Consider the following 19,524-nt stretch of genomic DNA (forward strand, 5'->3'; position numbering starts at 1 on the left):
TCAGTTTACATGATTTTGTTATGTAGTTGTTTAATGTGATGAACTAGTTTATTTTTTTCCTTACTAACCACGTAAGAAGGTAAGAGACCTGTTCATTCTGTACTTATGTGTTCTTTGTACTTTGACTAATGCCTATATACTTCCTATTAATTGTTTCTTTCTGTACTCCAAGAAAATAGGTAAAGGTATGGTTTCATATCATTTACTTGCTGGGGTTGTTGAGCATGAATCAGTAGGTGGGAATAGTAATCCAGTATAAATAACTAGATAGGAATTTTAGCCTATCATCAGTGTTATGCCAGAAGTAACTCCTGAAGATCAGAAGATAGCCTAATCACACTTACATATAGGAATGGTGGGGTTTCTCATTAGTTCTTGGACCATATCTAAATTCATGTTTGATAGCGGGAGGAGGGATGGTGATGCAAATCTAATTCCTGAATGGTTTAAAAAGCTAAAGTTGATGGAATATAAATGTCCATTCTGCATCTTCTCAAGAGAAGACAAAAAGCTTTCGTTAGCATTCTGTATATCAAGACGGTTACAAAAGGCTATGAATGACAGTTATGCAAAACTAATTTTACATTTTGAGCTTAATATTGAAACAAAGACGGTATTTTAAAAGATCAAAATCATCCACGTGGCAAGACAAAAGAAGATACTGTACCTTTCAAAATGAAGGGAAATAATAGCAAAACGTGTAGGAGAGACAAATTCTGCTGTGATATAATTTTTAATTTTAGAGATTCAGAGGGTTTAGAGTGTCCTTTTTTTCTCCCACTGAAATAAATTTATTTATTTATATATTTGTACTGAAGTAATCTAATTCTGCATATTTTTCTGCCACTTTTTCCTATGTGTTTTTATTGTCTACAAAACACATTTTTCTATTAAATTATTTTGTGTTCATTTTATTTATGTTGTAGGATACTGTAATTTATGACCGCCTTGCTGAAAGTTCAAAATACAAAGAAATCACCTTAAAACATCTAGAGCAGTTTGCTACAGAAGGTGGGTGATACTATTCAATTTAAAACTAAATGCAACTGTGGTTACTGTTCAACTATTCAGTTTTTCAATTTTCTGATGCTGTAATGTTTTCTTCACATGAAGTTAGAAAATTACATTTTACTAATACCTCCTTAAAAGATAATCTTCTTCTGAAAAAGCTTCAGTAGTAACTTTAAAAGAAAGAAAACAACACTTCAGAGGCTTTTAAACAAAATATATTTTTCCAAAGAGCAGAAAACATATTGTACAATTTTTTTGTCTTAGTGAATGTTTCATCTTCCATGATCATTTTAGTCTCCCTCACACAATGAATGCTGTAGCATAAGAAACAGCAGCCAAATTGAATATACTTGCATATGACTAGCACAGTGTTTCTAAGGCAGCTTTACAATATATTTTTTCTGTCAGGGTAAGAGGAATTGTAATCACTAGTTTTCCATATGCTACTTTTTAGCAGCCAGTCTTTCAAAGCACTTGCTCCATTAGGGCTCGTGAAGTAGGAGTAGTAAGTAAAATGTAAGAGACTATGAAATTAGGACTGTTGATACAAACAGCCAATTATTAAATAAAAGTGAATTCCACGGTATAGATGAGAAGGAAAGCAGACTGTGGAAAATTTTCTGTTTTGGTATTAGTTTTTCCATCAATGCTCCTAGTTCTTCCTTTTTACAAAGATAGCAGAAAGGGGAGGAGAAGAGGGAGGGCATGAATTATAGAGTTGTGCTGTGAAGTATCATAATGTTTTCATTTATTTATGAGTTGGGAGAGAATTATGGTAATCTGAAATTCATTTTTTTTTTTATCTCATTTTTTTTCTAATACACCGTTAATGGAACATTAAAAGTGTTTTATTGTGTTTTAAAAAATAAGCTGATAGTTGAAAACAAACTTTAAAATATTTTCTTTACTTAAAATATTTTCCTTACCTTTTCATAACTGATGTCTGAACAAATGTTGTTATATCAGGAGAGATCCTTTTTCTGTTTGTTATGTATATGGCTTTTCTGATTTTTTTCTCTTGTGGTTTATTGTGGAATTACGCCTTTTTAGTGTTGTAGTCACCATCTTCAGGCTCTTGAGTTTGTTGGTGACAGCAAAAACAAGCCAGAGATCTTTCTTTTGCTTGTTTTCTGTGTCAAGATCTCTACAGGAAACACTTGGTTAACCTTAAACAATCTTAGAGAGTTTCAAACTTAAAATAAATTTATTTCTTTAGAAGAATAAATTTCCTTCTTTGCAAGAAAGCTGAAAACACAACTAAAACCAAATAAATTTGACTGATAATACAACATGAAGCCTCAGATGTATACTTTGACCTTATGAATCTAGTTATGTAAGCTAAGTGTCAAATTTGGGACAGTTTCTTAACAGTCAAACCACAATCAGTTAGTTTGGGTCATAAGACTGTATGTTTGGTTACAGAAAAAATAAAAATATATCAGGAACTGTTATCATGTGTGAACTGATATGAGAATTTAAATGCAATTCTTAACTACTGTTTTCATTAAATCAGTGATACAAATGATACCATTTTTCTTTGGCAGTCAGATTGGACTGAATGAAATAAAAATAAAAAGTGAAAAATTCTGCCCTTCTTTAAAACCAGTGCTCATATCTATTAGTGTTAAGAAATTTGTTCAAATGCTTTTTTACACTTCTTTTAAAGAGATGAAAAGATTTACTGTTCAGAAGTGAATTGCTAACCTTTCAAAAACACTAAACTTAATATTTAAAAAAAAAAAAGTACACCTCTCTCTGGAATTGATTAATGAAATTGGTATTTATTTTTGCATCAGATTTAAATTACAGCCAATGACGTTGCAAAGTTTCTCATGTGTATCCTTTCATGTGGCAGTACAGTATGTCCTTGGCATTTGCTGCATACTCTTGGTGTGTTGTTCAAAAATGAAGTGGTTAGCATGGCTGGCATTTATATTTAAGCATTTATTAGGCTTGAGTGTTAATGCCTGCTTGGATAAATAGAGAAAGTGTATAATTTTTCTGTGTTGTTGTTCCAGTCTGTTAAGAAGCAGACTTAATGATATTCTGTTTTCCAATTTTTATTTGAAAGATTCCTTTAAATTAAAATGAAAATAAACTTTTTTTTTTAATTAAAATAGAAAAAAAAGGCTCTGATTTAAAAGGAAAAATGTGTTGAGTGACATGTTTGCTGATATTGTATACATGATGATTTCTTCTCTTTGTTTTATCACCTGCCTAAAATATTTTGAAAGAAACGTGGAAACCAAATTGCTATTAGTCATAATTCTCCCTCACATCATCTCTCACTTCATATTCATTTCTTTGAATCTTGCTAACATATTCATATTAAACAAAAAAATAAAAAATCAGTTGATTTTTTTGTTCTGTAGGTCTATCTGGTAAAAAGCAGTGTTCCTAATACTGCTCAGTTATTAACATATTAGAATTACAAGTGATTTATGTCCTGACAATATTATGTTATTATCTTAAATTTCAGACATGTATTATGTAATGCCCAGCCTCTTGGATTATTTCAGAATTGCTGCTGATGCTGATCTGTGCACAGCAGAAGCCTGTGAACAAATAAAGATTGTGTTTAGCCATCCCTAGTTAAGATGCTCTTCATCTCCTGGGAATAGTGGGTAAATAACCAAGGACACTCCAATAGTCCTGCCAATCCCCCTCCACAATCTCTCTGCCTGCAAACTGTGGCTTCAAGAGATTTCATTTGGCTGGAGCAATGCTCTTCTCCATATATAAAGAGTTAATACAACTTCATGTGCTAGAAACATAAGAATCTCATGATACATGAAAATAAAATTAGGACTTTGACACCTGTCTCTTTAAATGGAATTTAAGTCTGTATTGTCAGAAAAGAGATTTATTTATTTTTATTTTAGAGTCTCAGATTATCACTGTAGTGTTCAATAATAGGTTTATGGTGAAGGAAAAATTCTGTTACGAAGTATAAGTAGTACATATATGTGTCTGTGTATATATATGTATATATATTTACATGTATGTAGTATTTACTAGATTAAACGTTGCCCATATACAAAGATTTTATTTTAAGAATTTGGATAGCTGGAATAATATGGGAAAATAAATGTGATGGGATTCACAATTGGTTTCTAGATGGCAAATTTCTGACTTCAACCGATAATTTCATAAGGACATTAGGGAAGAGGTGAAGGAGGGGGAATTTGTAACATTGTGGTGATATATTTTAACACTCATTATAGAGTTATTACTTCCCATCATAGCAAAATTAAAGTTTATAATATTTTTGCTCAGAAGTATAATTCAATCTTACAGTTATGATGTTCCTAAACATCTAATGTATATTATCTGTTCAGCAAGTGTAATTGGCCTCATGTTTCTTCTACAGTTTAAGATAAGTTGAACGTTTTGCAAAATTTTCATCTTTTCCTGAAGAGTAACACCTGTATTAAATTCAGCTTCTTTGGAAGAGTTACTCTCCTGCATAAATTTCTCTTTCTATCACATTTTGTATTTTAGGTACATGAAATAAACTTCTTCAAGATGTGAAGCAATATGTTGAAAATCAGACACAAACAAACATCAAATACAGGAGAAAAAAACTTCTAATAGTTACTCGTAGGCATATCAGGGAAGGAACTAAAAAATATTGAATCATACTATCTGCTTTCTCTTTAGGCTTAAGAACCCTGTGTTTTGCTGTAGCTGAGATTTCAGAAAGTGATTATCAAGAATGGTTAGATGTCTATCACCGGGCTTCTACAGCTATACAGAACAGAGCACTCAAACTTGAGGAGAGCTATGAACTAATTGAAAAAGTACGTGCATTTCTCTGGGTTTTTGTTTTCAGGGGGAGTAGCTTGTTATGTTTTTTGTGTTTGATGTTTTTTTTCTGAATTTGTCCTTACATGTACCATGAAATCCAAGTCATTGAGAAAAAACACTTTGACAGAAAAAGCTTTAGCAGTATACTGACAGATACATCATGTAGTCCTAGCAGTTGAGATGGTTGAAATGAAGGAAAGATTAATTTAATAAAGTTTTTGCAGCAAGTAGCTTGCTTCCCAGAAAGTACTGATTTTGAGCTACTGTTAATTATTTTTTTCAAGGTTGCTGTTTTGTTGAATAAAATGGTTAACAGAGAAATAACATCTGCTTTGTTGTATAATGTTGTATAATGTAAAGTATAGTGAATGAGAAAAGTTAAGGTTAGAAGATCAAGTCATAACCCACTGCTTAAAAGAGGGCTAATTCTAAAGCTGTCCAGCACTTTAATGAAATTCTGAGTGTCTCCAAGGAGGGTGTCTTCCCAGCTACAGTAGACAATTTTTATTTTTAGTGCTGAACTGTTTTTCTTCCCCTTTTCAGGAATTTATTTTTCTTTTGTTGCAGAAAGGGACTATTTACACTTGTTCTTTCACTGTTTACATCATGGGAAAAAATGGCTTCTCTGTAAGCCCTCTTCAGTTAGCAGAAGACAGAATTTGAATCACCCTGTTAGCTTTACTTTTGTGTCCCTGCACTGGGACAGCTTTTGCTGAACAAGGTATTCACCTATAATTGGGTGAATTTGTAGTGTTCATGCTATATAGTTCACAGTTTATCACAACACATAGATATTTAACATAAAGTTCATAAGAATATACTTGAAGAACTTTATTAGTGGTTACCTAATCTGATTCATGAATTTTAAGAACATTAATAATTTCATAAACATAAAAAGCTAAACAAAGGAAACTGAAAGATTTAAACTGAATTTAAACTGGAAAAACTTCATGTACCGAATATTTTTTATCCACAGAATCTTCAGCTACTCGGAGCAACAGCAATTGAAGATAAACTACAAGACAAAGTGCCTGAGACCATAGAGACACTCATGAAAGCTGACATAAAAATTTGGATACTTACTGGGGACAAACAAGAGACTGCCATTAACATAGGTATTATATACGCTTTTACTTAATGACTTTGTTGATAGATTTAGAAATTTTACAAGTTGCTGGAGTGAAACTGCTTTCAGAATGGAAAGGTATCTTGTAAAAATAATGCTATTATATGGCTTTCCAGAATTTAAATACTATTTTATTTTTCAGTCTTCCAGTAGGGAGAGAGTGGGGAACGGTAGATTCTTCCTCCATTACAACAGTAACAGCAAGAAAAACTCATGTTATCCTAAAGAGGAGGAAAAAATGGGCATTTGTGCTTTTTGTAGCATCTAAAATGATGAAGAATATATGGTTTGGGTTTTTTTGCCAATGAAAGGGGAATAATGTTAAGAAAATGTACTTGTAGTTTCCTTCCTATATTTCTTGTTCTTTCAAGGAAAGCTGGTGATGACCACGATCTTAACTAAGTTAAAGGATATAGTTAGTTCACCGAAATACTATAATCTTTACCATCAATCAGAGGTTTCCTTTTGTAGTTTCTTTTTATTTTAAATGGGGGGGGGGGGGGGGGGAGAAGGAAATAATGAATTAACTAAGTCAAACAGTGATAAAGCTTTGTTTTTATATAGTAATACATGAAAGCTGCATTTAAGAGCTAATACTTTTTGCATGTGAGCATATCAGTATTTCAGTAATAAGTAGCCTAAGCGTGCCCTAAAATGTAATTTTGATTATATGGTTTCTTTTTATTAGTATAATTATCTTTAAACTTAAATAACTTTATATGTGCCCATGATACAGTTACTCTGTGGTTATTTTCATTAGTACTTTGAGGTTTGAGGAAATACATTGCATACCGATATTGTCATTTTTTTATGAATAATAGCATATATTTATTTGTCTGGGCAGCCTGCATCACTAGCTCATAGCACAAATTCTGCTTAAAGCATCAAAGATAACAGAAAAGAATGGGAATGCTGTTTGCATTCCAGAGATTTCCAAAGTTAAGGGAGATCTATTTGCTGTTTTCAACTACCTGAAAGGAATTTACAGAAAATATGTGCCTTAGTCAGATGTGCTCAGCACAAAGACAAGAAACAACAGTCACAAACTGCAACAAGGAAAGTTCTGACCATTCTGGTATACTACCTGCATGTCTAGTTCTTATAGAATGCAAAGTATTTTTTTTAACAGTCATTTCAGATGGGGCCGTATTCTGTCCCCCACAGAGGAAAAATAAATAAAAAAAAATGCTTTGTTACATTTTAATGGACTTAGTTAAACAAATTGTTAAAAACAAAATGTTTTTAACAGGTCACTCCTGTAAACTCTTGAGAAAGAACATGGGACTAATTGTTATAAATGAAGGCTCTCTTGACGTAAGTAAAACATGAAATTTTCAGTTAATGAAACACTGTGGGTTTTTTACTGCTTAAAATATCAAGATACCATGTTTGAAGTGGTTTGAAAAATAACTTGGAGCATTCATTTATCTGGACAAATACAGAAAATTCTGCTAAACCAGTCGGGGTGGGAGGTGGGAAGGAGGACTTTTATTTGTTTGTTCAGGGTGGGGAGGGGGTGTTTTTTAAACTTCTCTGTTTTGGATTGCTCAACTGGAAGACACCATGTTCTCTGTTACAAAATGTTGATGAATAACTGCAAAACTTTGCTATGGCTGCCAGAAACAAAGTGTAGCTAATAAACAAATGGACTTCAGAATGATTACCGAGCTAATTCCATACAGTGTAATGACTCTATCCATCCAGGCACAAACCTAGGTGCTTGTAGTAGTACTCAAACAAACTAATGCTGAGTTTGTTTCCTGGTCCTTACATACCTAGTATCTGGCAAAAGTACTTGTGTGGTTTAACAGCTGGAATTGTAATCAGATCTTGAAGTACAGGTAAGGGTTAAAACCACCAACAGTGCTTCATAGAGAAGAGATTCTTTCGATAAGGTAAGAATGCAAGATTAAGTGAAAAATCCCATGAGTGGGAGGGGGAAATATAACTCTTGTTGCTACCTCTAGGGGAGCATTAAATGAGTCTAAAAGTGGAAGAATTCCCTCATCAGGAAAACTTACTGTTGAAAAGGCTTCAGGAGAAACCATTATACTAAGCTTGCCTTACTCTATATTATTTGGGTTGCTTAAGACTGGACTTAGGGAAAGAAAGGGAGAGAAAAGTGAAAGGGAAGTATGGGAATTAGCAAGAGGGGAATGCCTTAACTGTACCATTCAGTGCTGGCATGTAAAAGTAGACTATAAAGTGAATTAAAAATACTTTGTACTTTTTTTTTTTTAATTAATAAGTATTTATTTAAATATTTTGAGCAACTTAAAATAACACGTTTTCAACTTTGAAGTGTGAACTTAATCACAGTGACTTTATTTTAAATACAACTTATGTTAAGCAATATATTTTTCCTGAAAAAAAATTGAAAATAAACCCCCTAATATAGAACAGGCAGCAGCTATTGATTAATGTTTGGAACCAGTCTGATACAGTAAGTAACTTTTGACACTAATAGCTTGTGAGAGGTGATTTTCTTCTTTTCTTAGTTTACTTATTTGAATATCTTATGAAGGATTGTGATCACTGTTTGTTGGTATGAAAAAAATATTATATTTTTGATTCAAACCCTTAATTTTTGAGTTTTTCACTCCTCAGCCAATCTATAAGAATTAATAATACATTGACGAATGGATTTCAGAACTACTGCAATACTTAATCAATGGATTTGAAATACAAAGAATTGACTGTTTTGTATGCGTCTTCATATGGCATGAAATAAAGTGAAGTAGTTTTATTTAACTGTTAAAAGGAGTCCAATAAAAACTCAGAAACCAAGCATTGCATGTTAACTATTTCTAGTGTGATGACTAAAAAAATCGAATGAATATATTTTAAGCAATGTATTACTTTTTTTTATCCTTAAACTAAATTATCTAATATGATAATGGTACTCAAACTGAATTTGAATACTGAATAATTGTATTCAAACTGAAGTATCTAGATTGTGTAGAGATCTTTCTCTACATGCATGAAGTAAGTTCCCATTACATGGAAATGGAGATGTCATGGCAACTGAAATTGCATTTGCAAACTGGTCACTTGCAAATCCATCTGTGCTGAAGATATATGTCATGTTTTTCCAGGAATAAGTAAATGTGGTAATCAGTTTCAGGGCAAGAGGTGAGGTTTATTTAAAATAATAATAATAATAAAGTACTTTTGTGCCAATATTTTAGGAAGTAACTGTGTTAAAAGTTTTCTTCCTTGTTTGATGGTGTTTGTTTTACCATTTGGTTAATATATAACTTGTGTCCTACCTGTGGGTTTTCCCTTGCTGGTATGGTTGGGATTGGATGTCAGTCTCTATTTTTAGTGTGACTAGTTGAGTCAAAATTTGCCTTGAAATCTCTGTGGGAGCAAAGTGGGCTTCAGAAGATGGTGAGAGAGGTGCTGTGATCACAGAGCCTTCAGTCAATGCAGCTGAAAGGGTGGATACAATTTCTATTTCTTTTCTGCATGCCAAACAGCTGTCAAGAGACAATAATGATTAGTTGTAATACTATGTGTTAAGGGATATTGGCCAAAACTTTGTCTTTTTAGCAGCATAGATCCACCCTTCATACTGAGACTCTGCCCTACTCTGCAGTGGACCTGTAATTCCATATGACTGCTGGACAGCCCAGCTCCCTCAGAATAGGGGGAACCGAGCAGCCATGAAACCTTGGAGAACAAATGGTATCATGTCGTAAGAATCATGGACTGCCCAAAACTTCCCTGCCCCACAGTGTAACCTGTGTGGTTACAACCTTAGAGAACTGTTTTATGGCATTGCAGTGATAGTGGATTCTTCTTGCCTTTGCTGTTATGTACCAGTGGTGTCTTCTAAAAAGGAACTAGCTCAATGCTGATCCTTCAGGGACAGACAGAGTCCCCTGTCCCTAAGACATGTAAAACAGTTAACAGAAAAATGTATCCTCAATTTGGTCATTATTCCAACCTTAGTGTGCAAAACACAGGAAATCAGAGTTTTAAAAAAAAAAAAAAAAAGTTTGTTTGCTTTTGTCCCAGCTTCATGAACTGTCTCCAAAAATAAAAAATAAAAATAAAAATAAAAAAAAAAAACAAAGATCTCTTCCAACAGGAGAAATTTTTTTATATGAAGAAACAGCCTCATTTATGGAATTAAAAGAAAAATAAGTTCATCCACCCATTTTAGCATCCCTTAGGTGAATTAGAACTGGAATCACTTCCAGAAAACATTTAAATATTTCTATTTTTTTGCAACATTTGTTTTGAGACTCTGCTCCCAGGAACATCATCTTAGCTTCACAAACAAAATGTGGTTTCGGTACTCAGTTCTTATAGAAAAGAACACTGGAATTGATTTTTGCACATTAACTTCATTTGCTGCTAAATGTCAGTATACTACTGTTAGTCATGGACAGAAAACAGTTTTATTCTTTTAATTGTGAGCTTCAAACTGAAACTAGAAAATAGTTTGATTACCCTTCAGTTTCACTGAGAAACACTTCATGGGAGTGGTGTAGAAGTAAATGAATGGAGGTTTTGGTAATGCTTTTAATTGAAGGAAGTGAATTTCAGCATAGATCTGACAGAGAGCATAGAGCACACAAAGGAATTTTACAGTTGGGGTAAGTGATTTGTATTGTTTGGAGGGGGCTGTTTTTTTAACTTGTAGCATGCCAGGAGCTGCCTGACATCTCGTCTGTTTGTGATTAAAAAACAAAAAATAAAATAAAAGCAATTTAAACAGGAGAGTTTATAGTGCATGTATGATGGAGAAACAATAGATAAGAATATGAAGGTACAGGCCATTGCATTGTTTAAGTGTTGTCAGAAGCTAAGTAAGCCATGAAGATAAAGAAAAATTGATACTTTTTTGTACATTGCAATATTTCTTAATTTAAGAAGGCACTCCGCAAAACAGTTACAGAAGTTGTCCATTTTTAACACATGTTAATGTGTTACTAAAAAAAAAAAAAAGTGTCACAGTGGCACCTCCTTTCCCTTGAAGTTTCTACAGAAACTTGATAATAATAAAAACTTCAAGTTTTTATTAAAAAAAAAAAACTTGATTTTATTAAAAACTCGAAGTTTTTATTATTATCAAGGGAACTTGAAGTGCAGAATTTCCCATCAGTCTTATCTTCTTTTAGATAAACCAATGAATCTTTAGAAGGCCAGTAGAAGCTAATTAGGTCAAGACCATAGACAACAGCATGTCGAGATTATGGGAGTGAGTTGGGTGGGAAAGCAGTATCGTGCAGAATGCTTGAGATTTGTAATTCTCCTTGATGTTTTCTTTTTAGATGGTTACACCAAATTCTATTTACATATGCCTGATATCACAGGAGTAGCACAATTGTTTGGTTGTTATGTTGTTGTCATAGGATGTGACAATTTGTCAGATTGAATTTTTTATAAGCACAAATTTTCATTGTTCTTGAAGCATATGTTGTATCTCTATGAAGGCCATACATTGAAAAACATAAAACAAGCAACTTTATTTATTTTTTCTTCATGACAATCAATATAGAACTGTATTGTAACTATCTAGACCTACCCAAAGGCTAAATACAAAATACTGCTGTATGAATACAGATGAATACTGAATATAATCTGAAGTTCTTTGTACTGGCTCACACAACAGTGACGTGAGCAGGTACGAGTCAAACCTTCCTTTAGCAATTGAAAAAATGCAAAATATGACATGTAGTTGACACTGCCTTACCTTAAAACGTAAATTTAATCTGATGGGTAGAGCTTTTGGTTATCATGCATGTACTTGTATTGTGAACTATCTTTGAAATTTCTTTTACTTTTTTTCTATACGTTTAGGACTGTTTTTTTTGTATTTGTGAACATTTTTTTTTCTTGCAGTATCTATCTATGTATGTGAGTTTTCCTTCCCATAGGTATAAAGAAAACGCATTTTAGTAATATCTTTTCGCAGTCATTTATGCAACTGTTATTGCCATTCAAAGAGCATTAAAGGTTCCACAGCAATTTAGATATTTCTGGCAGTGTGAGAACAATCCTACATACCTTTTGTACTGTGGTTTCTAATGGCACGACTGTTGCAAATTTGCAAATTGTTTTTTAATGGATACCATCTATTTGATAGCATAATCAAAAGAAAATTTCCTCAAGTGTATGCCAGTATTTCTGATTGCTGAAGGAATTATTAGACCTACAAATAGTAGGAATTAAAAATAATCAACACATTTTTTGTGCAATAGGGAACAAGAGAGACGCTTAGCCATCATTGCAGTACTCTTGGAGATGCTTTAAGGAAGGAAAATGATTTTGCTCTCATCATTGACGGTAAATCCCTGAAATATGCTTTGACATTTGGAGTGCGACAGTATTTCCTGGATTTGGCTTTGTCATGCAAAGCTGTTATTTGTTGCAGGTAAGGTTTACATTATTCTTTCACTACAATATATTTATTGAAAAATAATAATTAAAACACTGTTTCTGTGTCAGAGCAAATATCTATATCCAGGTCTTCTAACCATGGAATAAAAAAAAAAAAATGTAGTTGCTAACATTCTCAAATACAATCATTCAAGCAAAGTATTTCTGCAGTGAAGCCTGAAACAGGAGTATACCTGCCAAACCAAGTTACTGAGGTTGCATATATGCAGGAAAATCATGTTATCCATAAAGAATAGTCTCAGCAAGATTAAGACACTGATCTTAACCTTAAATTGTTACTGCAGTTAACTGCAGGTTTCAATACATCTGGTTTCTTTTGTAGAGTTTTCTCTATAGGCAAGATTTTATAACCCTGCCTTTTCTCTAAGCCACAGATTACACTGCACAGAAAGTGCACAAAAATGTTAAAGGTACTATGTTGAGTGATTTGTATTTCCTGAAGTTGATGGAAACACCTTTTTATTATTATCATTATTATTCCTGATTGTTTTGGAGTTCTTGTAATGCAATCAAGCATTTAATCTTTTCCTGTAAACATCTACTATTGGATCTCTACACTTACCTTAACAAGGGAAGTTTTTTGTGATTAAAGAGAAATATATACATTTTTCAAACATAAACAATATAAAAGCAGTTTGGCTTGCCTTTTAACATTCTTGTATTTATATTAAGGACTGTATAATTGATAGCTTGTGCGTTTTGGGACCTATTTGCATTTTTATGGCTTTAAACACAAAAACCACAAACATCTCCTGAGCAGTACATCACCTCTTCTACATTCAAATGACTGAACTAAAAGGGAAGTTGGGTGATTAGTAGCTAGATAAATACGAACTGCTCCTGTTGACTTTCAAAGAACTTGGCTTAGCCCAAGTGATTTATCTATCAGAAAGCAGAAGCGAGGACTTTTATTTACAAGATCATTGGCAACACAGATAGGATATCTTTATTAGAAATACAATTAAAAAAAATCCAGAACTGTGGAAATAGCTGTTATTTTCATCAGTGTCTGAGGTAACTATTAGAAGGATAACCAGTTAATGCTCTCAGAACATTTTTCACTGTTTTAACCTCTGTAGTAGTATGGAAAAAGCTGGTGGGTATATTAAAACAGGAGCAGTGAATTCAGAAACAAAGTATTCAGGCTCATCTACAAGCCCAATATTCTGCTGTTTCTCAATATAAAAGTACCATAAATGTGGGTTCTTAGAGTCCATGTACTTCTGAAAGTTTTAGAGATGTCTGTGTGTTTGTTACATGCAGTTCCATTTTGTTTTATGTAGGGTACTCTGATAATAATTGCTTTAGAAAAAGAATCTATGGAAAAGAAAGCCTGGATTTTGTACAAGAATAAAGTAATTCTTGGAATTCAGCATCATTTCTTCCAAAATTCAGATCTTCCTTCAATAAATTAAGTTTCTTGCCTATTATCTACCTATTTATTATCTATCTAAAGGAAGATAATAAAGGAAGGAGTGCATAAAAGTAAAAACTGTTGTAAATACACCTTAGTAGGCTGTCTTTTGATTAATAAGTAAGTAGAAGGTGCTTGTGTTCAGGTGCAGAGTTTAATGATATTCATTAAAATAAAACATTCATCTCAAAATTGCTGTGTTCAAAGTAGACCTATTTTTCTGCCTTGCAAAAGGAAAAGTAAATGGGTTTGTAGCATCCAAATAAATACCTGGATCATACGATCTTCCTAACCTTTCTGTCAAGTAGTGTGTTCTGCTTGTGATTTTTTAGTGTTTGGTTTTTTTTTTGTTTTGTTTGTTTGTTTTTTTAAGCCTTAGCTTTGTAGTCAAGCTCCAAGATTCAAGCACTTCTTCAAACTAAGGTCTTACACTGATCACAGTTTATCCTGTGTATAAACATGCTTGTCATGGCAATGAGGGAAAGTTGGAGTTTTGTGCTTGTTTTGTTGTTTCCAGTTTTGCTCATTATAACAAATAACAAGCAGTAGATGGGTGTAGAACTGCTATTTCAACACTGTTCCTTCTTCTTCTTTCCTCGATTTGAAACTACCTTTTGTGCTGTTTGAAGAGACATTATTGTTGTTTTTATCGAACTATGAAACCATTGTAGGGTATTTTGTACGTATTGTTGCCTTTTACTGCTAACTTTTCTGTGATAAAACAACAAAAGGAAGGTTTCTGTTCTAGTAGCATTTTCCTTACCACTTCTGTATTTCCATAATACATTTAGATCATCTGGTTTCAATGCATGTCTAGGTATATGCTCTGACATACTTTGTGGTTGTTTAAAAATTGGCTGCAGGTTTCAAACTAAAATATTTGCTTGTAGCACTCACTGTTCCAGTATGTGTATTTTTAATATCACATGTTTCAGAAAAATCAAAATTCTATCATTTTTTTTTTTTGTTCATGCTCTTCCATAAATAAAATTGCCTCTCCTTGTTTCTCAGCATGAAAACAAAAAACATTTTAAGTTTAAAAAAACATTTAAAAATACTGATTTTTAAATGTTAAATGTTAAAAAACATTTTAAGTTAATCTAAATCACCTAAATATGGCATCCTGACTAAATTAAAGCATAGGCCTCTTTTCCATCCATGTAAAAGCACTGAAAATTTTAAGCAGTCGGTTTTAAAAGTACAAATTACATCACTTTCTTTGAAGTTTTCAGACTGTGTTCACTTGTTCAGAGGCATTTATTACCAATGAATTCTTAATAAGAGTAGCCATAACATAGATGAAGCTGACAAATACTCAGTAGACATTTCACTTCAAAAAACTGCGTATGTTATTAATTCCAAGCAGATGTTTGGCTTAAAGACTTAGACAAACTAAATTCCAACTCTGTATTGGCTTCTAACTAATGTGTGCAACAAAAATGTTGAATTGATTATTCTGTAGTAAAAAAATGTACAGCTAAGAGTAAACAAATTGAACAGAAGGTATTTTTTATTGGTTTCATAAATTCAGGTGTATCCAGTGAACACTTTTGCTTTCACCTGGCAATGAAAGTGCCATCCTCCAGCTGCCTCTGTAGTGTTTTCTGAAAGGGAAATAAGCCACTGTTCCTGGAAAGTTGAAAAGATTAAAAAGTTCTCAGTTAAAGACTCTTCTGCAGAAGCTGGCTAGGGCTGGTCTTGAGACTCATCAGCAGTGTTCAAATAAAATTTAAAAAAAATCTTAGAAATACCTCTTGATATGGTTAGACCATGAAAATTCTTTTGAAGGATTGTTGTCCAGAAGCTTTCATCCCAAGCTCACCACAAGGTTGTACTCATCCCAAGTACCCTTCTCAAAAATCTAATAGCATGTGTTACATAAGCTGATGAATAAAGTAACTAAATAGCTACCTTCTATACAAAGTCGGTATTATTTTTCACTTATTTTATTTTATTTTTTTTACAATTAAATTTTATGAAACCTCTTTCTGACTTACTGCACTTAAAGATTAAGAAATTTTATTTAATTAGCACAGAATAGGAATTGGGTTTCTTTTCAGCTGATGGGGCATCACCCACATTGATCTTTGAGGAGGTGTTCTCTGGTACATGGAGAGGAGAACTAGAATTACTACAAGGACATTACTGAAACCCAATGGGGATTAGAATACTGTGTGTGAGCAAAGGCAAGCATAGACACACTTGTCATTTGTTCCTGTTTGTTCTGACATCTCTTTCTTAAAAATCTGATTGTTTATTTATAAAATAAATATTCTAACAGAGGGAAATAAAAAGCATAAAAGTTAAATATGAAACAATCTACAGTTATGCAAAGTTAATACTGTTAGTGGCAGTGTTGGGGTTTCTTCCAGTACTGCATTTTAGGGGCCTATTGCTGTTCGATTTGTGTATCTCTAGTCCTATTAATAGCTTGCTGCCACAAATCCAAGATTTCTGTGAATTTTTTAGGAAATGTGCTTTTAGCATATAGCCTAAAGGCCAACAACAAGATGATGTCACTGACTGCGATGTTAGTTAACCTGTTTTTATTGCCTTTTTGAGAAATATGTATGTTTAGCAAGTGCATTCATTTGAAAGTTCTATGTTATTTTTTTCCCCTGTTATGCTTTAGGGTATCTCCACTTCAAAAATCTGAAGTTGTAGAAATGGTCAAAAAACAAGTTAAGGTAGTAACTCTTGCAATTGGTGATGGAGCAAATGATGTTAGTATGATACAAACAGCACATGTTGGTGTTGGTATTAGTGGAAATGAGGGTCTACAGGCTGCTAATTCTTCAGACTACTCAATTGCTCAGGTAAGTCATTACACTGTAAAATACTACAATAAAGTTTAATATTGGATTAATATCAATCTATATGTGTTCTAAATGTATGTTTGTTTCCCATTTTTTGCAGTTCAAGTATTTGAAGAACTTGTTGTTGGTTCATGGTGCCTGGAATTATAACAGAGTAGCTAAATGCATCTTGTATTGTTTCTACAAGAACATAGTCCTTTATATTATCGAGGTAATTTTACAGTAAAGTAAATTTTACTTTATAAAATTAAAATCTTATTTTGAGCTTCTGGTTATTTTATATGATTTTTAAGAAGCATTTAAATATCAGTAAAACACTAATACTGAATCTTCAATAAACTGATGAATATTAGAATTATTTTTTTTAATTTTAAAAAATCCCAACAGTAGTCTTAGTACTAAATATCTAGTATTAGTACTGAATATTTGTGCTGCAACATACTTATTAAAATTCTGTGCCTTTCACATCATTTCAGTACCTAAGTAGCCTTAAATTTACCAAGAGGTTTGTACTCTTAAGCTCTTTATACAGCAGGTGTCATTAACTGTCTAATTTGCAAACTGAAGACCTTTTTCAGGTCACCATTGAACTTCACGATGCTGTTCGGAACAATCCTTAGGGTTCTTATATACATGCTTAATTACACAGAGGCATACTTTTTACTTGTTGTGGTAACCATGCCTCTTTAGACTCTATTTTATGAATTGAATACTTTACTTAAGGTAGCTGGCCTAGTTTTCTCACCTGAGATTTTAAGCAGAATGGGATCTTGTGAAAAATCCTGTAGTACGAGAGGACTGTACTGTGATAAACGTATGCCTATTGGTTTGTATAGTTAAGACAGCATGTACAGCTGTAGTTTTCATGACCACATTGCAACCTTACAATTTTCAATATACCATTTAACAGTTTTATTAAAATGTTTTTCCCCCTTCATTTACTGTTCTTTCAACAGTCTCTTCCTTTCTTCTTCCTTGCTTTCTTATAACCAAATATGTCTAATAACAATATTTATATTTGATTGAAAGTTTAAATTAACAATGATGCTATGGGTTAAAAATGCAAAAATATTTCTGTTAGACACGATCTAAACATTAGGTTAATACTATTGATTTTGATATTTATGCAGGTGATCTTATACTGTTGCAATATCTGAAAATACTTAAAATTTGGTATTTTATTATGCTTATAATAAATATATTCTGTGTAAGTGTAACCAAAAAGTATGCATTTTTCTTAACATGTTTTTAAATTTTTCTAAATTTCCCTTTCTTCTTTATCATGTTATTAATGTAAATAAATTTAATTTAAATGCAAGTAGCAACAAGTTTATAGACTCTTTAGAAAAACTTACAAATATCTAATTAAATGATCTTACTTCTAAAAGTAAGCAGTAGCTCTTATATCAATATTTATTTTTTTCAAATTGTTCAACTTTTTAGTCAAAGTGCTATTAATGTATATTTCGCGTTTATAGAAAAACTTACTAAACTGGGCTTTAGAAAATATTCCTTATTTTTCTTAATTTGTCTAAATGTCATTGTCACCCACAAACATTTATATCTTATTTAAGTTATAAATTTAAATATCTCACCACTTGTATTCTTTCTGATAAACTTAAATGCAAGGTACAGGCATCACAGAGTAAAAATACAAAATACTAGAAAAAGTAATCTCTACTTGCTGAACAGATGGAAAGGCAAAGAGATCATTTTAATGTGGATTATGACCCTTTATATATAATGCATACAAACATTTTATCATATACTCCTTTTCTGGAAGACGAGAAGACTTCTACTTCAATTCCTATGTACCCAACATTTGTCAGTTCAAAATCTTTCACAGATGTTAATAGCTCATGTCAATACCGTGAGTGAATGGGCAGAAATTCATCATTGAATGTCTCTGGAAGGGACAACTGCCAGTCTTGAATCTCTCTTTTCAGTTTTTTGTACAGATCAGGCGTGGGAGCAGAGAGCTCAATGAGTATTTGTAAGCTTCTGCTTAATATGCAGAAATGCTACATCAGGAAAACGTCTGTGAAGCTTTTGTGACCACGCCTCTTCTGTCTTGGAATTTAGAAAATAGTACTATGAAAGACATGTCTGGAAGTTTTTGTTTGTTTAAGGTTTCTTTTTGTTAGCTAACAATAATTCATACTATCTACCTTTACTTAATATATGTGTTATATTTTAACACATATGCACATCTTTTAAAACATCTGCACAGTACTAATCAAAGGAGTAATATAATAGATTCCATGTAGTCTAAAATACAACCTTTTTCCTAAGCAATTATGGGGTTATATGAACTGAGCGCCATTAGTTTCTTGGTTTAGAAAATGCTAAGGGTCTGAAGTAGTACTTCATGTGCGCTGATTAGTGTTTATCAACATCAACATTTAAACTCCTATTGATAAGAAATTAGAAGTGGTCAGTAATAACTTTCCTTCCACTCCCTTACAACTCAATAGATATTTAAATATGTACCTTATCTTTAGTATGGAAGTAGTCCACATAACATTAGAAGTTATATACTGAATGCAGAAGTTATATATGCATGCAGCCTGTAGTGTTTGTGCCCACTTTCATGAATTACATGCATTGAAAACTTAGCAATGTAAAGACCTGCATTGAGGTCCATCTCATTTTGCATATGCTGCAAAGCTAAGTCTTTCCTATCCAAAGAAGGTCTGTACCATTGAACTACAAAATAATCTGAACCTCTACTTCTTCCCAACATACAGTCTGAATTGCTTCTCAGACACGTCTCCTTTCCTTCTATTATAGGGGTGCTTGATTAGTAATTTGATATGCCCTAAGTATCTGCATCTGCCCCCAAATTACCATGATGTACAATATGTCATAAAAACTCATATTTTTCTGATACAGCTGCCTTCATTCTCCATCATAATCAGGATGAAATACACTTGTCCATA

At 32.6% G+C, this 19,524-nt stretch overlaps 1 protein-coding gene across 5 annotated transcripts in view; it reads left to right on the forward strand.

Annotated features, from left to right (window-relative positions):
• Nucleotides 1-19,524, forward strand: part of ATP8A1 (ATPase phospholipid transporting 8A1) — a 108,179-nt gene that overhangs the window by 52,930 nt on the left and 35,725 nt on the right. For all 5 annotated transcript variants that reach the window (XM_038178298.2, XM_038178299.2, XM_027457162.3 and 2 more), the window contains 7 exons: nucleotides 927-1,011; nucleotides 4,672-4,811; nucleotides 5,795-5,933; nucleotides 7,194-7,258; nucleotides 12,157-12,329; nucleotides 16,402-16,585; nucleotides 16,686-16,796. In XM_038178298.2, coding sequence (XP_038034226.1) covers nucleotides 927-1,011; nucleotides 4,672-4,811; nucleotides 5,795-5,933; nucleotides 7,194-7,258; nucleotides 12,157-12,329; nucleotides 16,402-16,585; nucleotides 16,686-16,796 — 897 coding nt within the window. The remainder of the gene's footprint in view (nucleotides 1-926; nucleotides 1,012-4,671; nucleotides 4,812-5,794; nucleotides 5,934-7,193; nucleotides 7,259-12,156; nucleotides 12,330-16,401; nucleotides 16,586-16,685; nucleotides 16,797-19,524) is intronic.

Source organism: Anas platyrhynchos, chromosome 4 (assembly GCF_047663525.1).
Source record: "Anas platyrhynchos isolate ZD024472 breed Pekin duck chromosome 4, IASCAAS_PekinDuck_T2T, whole genome shotgun sequence".
Lineage (NCBI taxonomy): Eukaryota > Metazoa > Chordata > Aves > Anseriformes > Anatidae > Anas > Anas platyrhynchos.